Source organism: Crocuta crocuta, unplaced genomic scaffold (assembly GCF_008692635.1).
Source record: "Crocuta crocuta isolate KB4526 unplaced genomic scaffold, BGI_CrCroc_1.0 scaffold68, whole genome shotgun sequence".
NCBI lineage: Eukaryota > Metazoa > Chordata > Mammalia > Carnivora > Hyaenidae > Crocuta > Crocuta crocuta.
In genome coordinates, this window is record NW_027532426.1 from 3,470,317 (window position 1) to 3,477,384 (window position 7,068).

The 7,068-nt window shown below is 58.8% G+C and overlaps 1 protein-coding gene across 1 annotated transcript in view; it reads left to right on the top strand.

The window, feature by feature from the left end:
- Positions 1-7,068, top strand: part of SRCIN1 (SRC kinase signaling inhibitor 1) — a 67,138-nt gene that overhangs the window by 50,750 nt on the left and 9,320 nt on the right. The window contains 6 exon segments of the mRNA XM_077779291.1: positions 861-991; positions 1,162-1,309; positions 1,648-1,891; positions 2,358-2,592; positions 4,201-4,355; positions 4,602-4,754. Of these exon segments, the coding sequence (XP_077635417.1) occupies positions 861-991; positions 1,162-1,309; positions 1,648-1,891; positions 2,358-2,592; positions 4,201-4,355; positions 4,602-4,754 (1,066 nt within the window).

A 7,068-nucleotide genomic window follows, 5' to 3' on the forward strand; every position in this document is an offset into this window, starting at 1 on the left:
GGTTTATAGAGAGAGGGAGATACAGACTCTGAAATAGGCTCCAGGCTCTGAGCTGGCAGTCAGCACAGAGCCCGATGCGGGGCTCGAACCCACGAACCGTGAGATCATGACCTAAGCGAAAGTCGGACGCTTAACCGACTAAGCCACCCAGGCGCCCCATTAAATGTTTATTCTTTTTGAGAGAGAGAGAGAGAGAAGAGCAAGCAGGGGAGGGACAGAGAGAGCGGAAGACACAGAATCAGAAGCAGGCTCCAGGCTCTGAGCTGTCAGCACAGAGCCCAATGTGGGGCTCGAACTCAGACTGTGAGATCGTGACCTGAGCTGAAGTCGGCCGCTTAACTGACTGAGCTCCCCAGGCACCCCAAGATGTGGGGTTTTAAATGGCACAAGCTCAGCATAAACCTGCTGACACTTGAAAACAGTTTTGTCCTCAAGGAAAGAGGCTGAGTGCCTGGATCATTTGAGAAAAAGTAGATGGACATGGCAGGGGCCACCCCTCAAGAGAGAAGAGACCCCACAGGAGGACATGCAGTGGCCTCCAGTGCCCTGAAAGGCTGCCAGGCTCTCTGCTGCCTCCTTGGCAGACTGAGAAGCTGAGGATGCAAGTTATAGGGAGGGAGATTTGAGCTGATATTGCTAACAATTCGAACGTCAAAGGGGAGGAGCCAGGGCCTCTATTAGGAAATTCTTCTGAAGCTCCATCTCTGAGGTTTGGCATTTCTGATCTCACCTGGGCGTGCAGCCTGGTGAATGGCTTTTAATTGCGATCTGACCGGTGGTCTGATTTCTTTCCAGCTGCCCAATTTCTGGGGGCTGGGCTGGGGCCAGAAGGGCTGAGAGTTCTCTCTCTCTGGCTGCAGTGACCTGGAGAAGTCAGTGGAGAAGATCCAACGGGATGTGTCCCACAACCACCGGCTGGTGCCCGGGCCGGAGCTGGAGGAGAAGGCGCTGGTGCTGAAGCAGCTTGGGGAGACGCTGACTGAGCTCAAGGGTGAGCCTGGAGGCGAGAGTGTGGCCCGAGGTCCAGGGTGGAGTCCCTGCTGCTCTCCCCACGCCCCCCCCATCCCCTACCCCCAGGCACTGCCCTCACTGCTGCCCATCCTTTCTGTCCTTGTCCTTGGAGCGGCTCCCTCCCCAGCTCACTCCTTCTGGTCCCCTCAGCTCACTTCCCAGGCCTGCAGAGCAAGATGCGTGTAGTGCTGCGAGTGGAAGTGGAGGCTGTGAAGTTCCTGAAGGAGGAGCCGCAGCGTCTAGACGGGCTACTCAAGCGCTGCCGTGGGGTCACAGACATGCTGGCCCAGATCCGAAGGTCTTTCTATCCCCAACCTCTTAGCTCTGACCTCCGATTTCCCAGGAGGCCACACACACAGGGCATAGATCAGTAGATCGGCCTGACCCCTTATCCTGACTCCTCTGGTCACTGATGTGCCAATTGGATCTGAACCCAACTCTGCCCTGTGACCCCTGGTGTGGTGTAGGCTTGGCTCTCCCTTATGCTGGATGCAGTCACTCCTCCCCGGGCCCTTCCATCTGTGCTGCAAGATCCCAGAGCCCCCCTCACACCCTGCCTCCCCCAGGCCAGGCTTCCCTTGCACGGGGCCCCCAACACGTGGGTCTCACAGCCGCTCCTAACTCTCCCGACCCCAGGCAAGTGGACGAGGGCGTGTGGCCACCCCCCAACAACCTCCTGAATCAGTCCCCCAAGAAGGTGACGGCCGAGACGGACTTCAACAAGAGCTTGGACTTCGAAATGCCGCCCCCCAGTCCTCCACTGAACCTCCATGAGCTGAGTGGGCCGGCTGAGGGGGCCCCTCCTACTCCTAAGAGCAACCCCACCAAAGGCCTGGACGCTACTGGGAAGAGAAGCGTGGACAAGGCTGTGTCTGTCGAGGTGCTGGGCCAGGGATTGGGGGGTGGGGAGAGGCACGAGCCAGGCTCACACATTCTTACCGCCATCATCCTAGATTGGGAAGTGCCAACACGTGGGTACTTTTTCCTGGGGGAGCAGGACGTCTGAGAAGCACATCGATGGTGGCATTAGTTCTTCCAGACAGAAAAGCATTTTGTAAAAGCTCTAGCAATCAAGGCAGTGTGGTGCTGGCATAAGAATAGACTGTGTGGTCAACAAAGCAGAATAGCACGTCCCCAAACAAGGCCAAGTGTATCAGGAAAGTAGCATACGACCAAGGCGGCATTCCAGACTTACCGGGAGACTCAAGGAGAGGTCCGAGGGCCCCCCGGGGGCCAGGTCAAACGCCTGTCTCCGTCCTGGCATGTGTGGCTGGAGGAAGGGGCCATAGCCCTAAGGCCAGGAGCGGGCAGCTGCTTCTGTGCTGACTCTCACTTCTCCTCTGAAGGCTGCCGAGCGGGACTGGGAAGAGAAGCGGGCAGCCCTGACCCAGTACAGTGCCAAGGACATCAACCGGCTGCTGGAGGAGACCCAGGCAGAGCTGCTGAAGGCCATCCCTGACCTGGACTGTGCGAGCAAGGCCCACCCCGGCCTGGCCCCCACCCCTGACCACAAGCCCCCGAAGGCGCCCCACGGCCAGAAGGCAGCCCCCCGGACGGAGCCCAGTGGAAGGAGAGGCTCAGGTATGGGGGCAGGTCAGGGGACTGGCGAAGAGCCCAGAAGAGGGGAGCCCCATCTTCAGGACCTCTCGGGTCTCTGGGGGAGGCACTTGGGCATGAGACTCTATGAGGTCAGCCTTCCAGGGAACGGAGGTGCTGCGGCATTGGCAGCCTGACTGTCGGCCGCTACAGGGAGACCCAGAGGACAGGGTGGCGCCAGGGTCTTTTCCCACTGCCGTGACTTCTGCTGAGAGACCCACGCAGGGAAGAGGAGCAGGTCCGGGCCGAGAGTCACCGTCCACATGTCATGACCAAACGTGTGCTGTGAACCGGGCTGTGCTGGGACAGGGCGTGGTGCCTGCCCCTACGCATGTGCTTTCTGTGCTCCCGAGCCTGTGAGCTCGGGGGGAGAGGCAGAAATCCAACCATAAATAGCAGTCCCCATTCATTCATTCCTGCCGTACACGTTTGTTAAGCACCTACTGTGTGCTGGGCACTGAGGATAAGGAGATAAGACACTGCATGTTTTCAAGGTGCTTAAAATTCAGTGGGGGTATAATACTAACATTTTTATCAGGTACTTATGTAGCAGGAGTTACTCCAAATGCTTTCTGTATATTAATCCTTGCAACTTTGCAACAACTCCTGGGGGCAGATGCAGTAATTATTCCCATTTTATGGATGAGAATACTGAGGCACAACGTAGCTAAGATATCCGTCCCAGGCCATGCTTAGTGGGCAAACCAGAAGGTAGGACGCAGGTACTGCATGTAGGGTGGCCACACAGTCCTGGAGGAGGCCCCAGAAGGGCAAGAAGGGCTTCCCATTGGAGGTGACATTCCACTGGAGTCTTGGAAACAAGTAGGCCTTTCCATGGAGAGTGAGAGAGGGCACTTCAGGGAGAGGGAACCGCATGTGCAAATGGCTGGAGGTGTGTGTTCGGCGTTGCCGAGCAGGGTTCAGGCCAGGAAGTAGCAAGCCGAGCTGAGGCTGAAAGATTGGCAGTGGTGGAGGGTGCTGGGCCAGGGAGGCCGGGCATGGTTTGCGGCCATGGGAAAGCACTGGGGCTCCAAGGCAGAGGAGTGTCAGGCTCGAGTGACTTCTCTGTAGGTTGTCCTTGGAGACAGCCCCCAGCCCTGGAAAAACAGGGACAGGGAGAGCCTGGTGGGTCGGGCCAGGCTCTTGCATGTGCCACTGCTGTCTCTTGATGGAGAAAAGCCAAAGATGTGGCAGGAGAGCCGCGGAGGGGCAGGCGGGAAAGAGATGGATTAGAGCAGCGTTTCTCAGACTTGAATGTGTGCATGAAATCGCCAGAGCTCTGCCAAAATGTGGGTTCTGATTCAGCGGCTGTGGGTGAGGACTGAACTTCTGCATTCCTAACAAGCTCCCAGGCGCTGCCAGTGCTGCTGGCCCGCGGACCACACTTTGAGTAGCGGGGGTGTGAGTGCACTAAGAGGAGTGACGGGGATGGGCTCCACTGGGGAGGTGAGAGAGAACGAGAAGGGACCTGTGTCCTCGTCCCTGAGCTTTCCTCTCCCCTCCTTCCTGGAGGAGGAAGCGAGGTTTCTCCACTTGGTGCGTGGACTCCAAAGTTAAGCGTCCCCTGACCCCCAGCCCCTTGGCTACCCACAGATGAGCTGACGGTGCCTCGATACCGCACAGAGAAGCCCTCCAAGTCGCCCCCACCACCCCCTCCCCGCCGGAGCTTCCCTTCCTCCCATGGCCTGACCACCACGCGCACCGGGGAGGTTGTGGTCACCAGCAAGAAGGACTCAGCCTTCATCAAGGTACCAACCTCACCTCGGGCAGGGGGATACCCAAGATGGCCGCCGAAGACGCTCTGGGGTGGAAGGGCAGCAGGGCGCTGGCCATGGTGACTCTGCTTCCGGCTTGGGCTTCCACCATGGGAAGGGGGTCTCTGGCAGGGAACAGATGAGCTGGGGCAGGAAAGACCCCCACAGATGGGGCCCATGAGGTCAGCTGGTGCCAAAGGGAGGCAGAGCCTCGTCTTGACGGGGGCCTGGGCCTTGCAGAAGGCCGAGTCCGAGGAGCTGGAGGTGCAAAAGCCCCAAGTGAAGCTGCGCCGGACTGTGTCCGAGGTGGCCCGCCCGGCCTCCACGCCGCCCATCATGGCCTCTGCCATCAAGGATGAGGATGATGAGGACCGCATCATTGCTGAGCTAGAGGTGGGTCAAGGGCATGCCTGGTCCCCGAGTCCTCGACCAGGCCCCTCCCTTGCCCCACTAAGTTGACCCCATTGGGGAGGCGACTGGGCACCTGGGCTTCCGGGTTCCTGCTGAGTACTGGCCTGACCCCATCCTTCTTGCCTCGATTTCTCCACCACTGTAAAGTGGGGGGAGGGAGTCTGAAGTCCCTCTTTGAAGGTTGGAGGGTTTTATTGTAGTCTCTGAAACACCCCTCCCCACAGCCTCCCCGAGACCCCTATGCTCTGAGAACGCCTGAACGTTCTGAGAACAGAGTGCTTTAACACCTTGATACCCAAGTACCTTGAGTTCCCCCATCCTCAAGTGCTCTCAGCCCCCCTCCCCAAGTGGCTAGAGACCCTGACTACCTCGGGAGGAGGAGACAAGATGGAGGGCAGAGTGGCCAATGAGCATGGTGAGGGGCCAAGGAGTAAGGCTGGCGTCCGTCCCTGTGGGCCACAGGCCAGCACCCTGCCCTGTCCAGTGCCCCCTTCTCCAAACCTGCTCCCACCTTCTGCTCCCCAGGTGTTTGAGAGAAGCTTGGTGTCTTCCCTCCCCCCCACACCCCGCCGCCAGCCGATCCCCACCTTGCTGGCACCCCAGGACCTGGGGCCCCCTGGGGGCTCAGCCCAGGGCCCCACATGGAAGGTAACGGGCTGCCCCCACCTCTCACAGCTCTCTCTCTGCCTGTGCCTCCACAGCTTCCTCTCCTCACCTCTCATGCTAACCCGCTAACGTGCCAGTCACATCCCCACGTCCGGCCCCTGCCACAGCCTCACCCGCCTGGCCTCCCCCCTGCCTTGCCCCAAGGACAGGTGCATAACCCTTCCCTCCCTCTTCGAGACTCTAGCAGTCTGGTACCTCGTGGCCCCTTGTGTCTGCGTTTTCTTACAGGCTTGATTCTGAGTTGGGTATTTTGTTCCAATCTGCAGCCAGAGTTTAGATCTGACCCAGAACCTGGGTTTTATCTCCGTCCAAGTTGGAACTTGGATCTTGCTCACTACATGACTTTAGGTCCAACTCAGAATCCGACTTTGTCCCTGAGCCCTTGCCTAGTCCCTGCCCCGACCCCTCTCCTCTGCCACCGGTGCCACCTAGGGGCACCGTTTTCCCCAGTATAATCTGTGCCTTGACCGGGGGCCAGGGGAAAGGCTCATTTACAACCTCCTTCTCTCCCATGGCTCCAGTGGTCCGGGAACTTGGAGTAGAAACAGCCAATGCCCTTCTTCGGCTGCTGGCTTTGTCTTTTAGCATTGGGAAGTTCTTCCTTCTCTCTAACTTCAGTCCTTGCTGCTATCCTGCTGCACTTATTCTCTCTTTATTCTTTCTTGGGAATTTGGGGGTAGACCTGCTGTCTGCACCCGCCCCCAGGGGACTGTGCTTGGGGAGGGAGACCTGGGGAAGGTGACCTGGGACTCTCTCCTCCTTCCCAGTCAGGTTGGGGCAGGAGGACCTCTGCTCCGGGGAGAGGGCAGCCTCCCGTGCACACACACGCTCACCTGCCTTGTCTGGTTCTCTCTGGCCCACAGTGGGCTCCACACTGGCTGCCGCCTGATTTCTGGCCTGGGTGAGGCTTGAGGCTTGGTGGTGCTTTGGCTCCCTGGCCAGGGGGAGCAGACAGGCACCAAACAGGTGGACGGAGCTGTCTGCTGGGCAAAGGATGGGCACAGAGCAGTCCAAAGAGCTGTCTGGGGAGGAGCAGTATGGAAGGGGTGCCCCATGGGCTGGCCATGCCCTTGGCACTTTGGCCCATTGCACCCAGCCGCTCCTGCCTCTTTCTGGCCTCCGGGAGCTAATCCTGAAGGGGTCCAGTGGGCAAAGCCCCCCTGCTGGCCTTTTGGGCTGGCTTACCCTCTGTGTCCTGTGGCGCCATCGGGCAGTGAAGCCGGGCAGGCGTGGGTCGCCTTTCTGCCTTCCCAGTCGGCAACCCCCCACCTCCAGGTAAGCAGGTGACAAGGCTGGGTGGGTCACCTTGGGGGAGGGGGGCTTGAGGTTTCTGCTGCCCACCCTGGAATACCCCCATGGGTCCTTTTAGTGGAAAGAGCACTGGACTTGGAGTCAGACTGCCTGGGTTCAAATCCTGGCTCTGCCACTAACTAGCTCTGGGTAAGTGACCTTGGGTAGATCACACCCACACCCTCCCTCAATTTCCTCATCTGTAAAGTGAGAACCATAGGAGCAGTAGCCATTTGGTGGGTTATAACTAAGGACTAAAGATGAAGATGTACGTGGCAGTGCCTGGCACAAGACTCTGAATTATACCATAATTCACTCAAGGTGGGGGATAGTGGTTAGG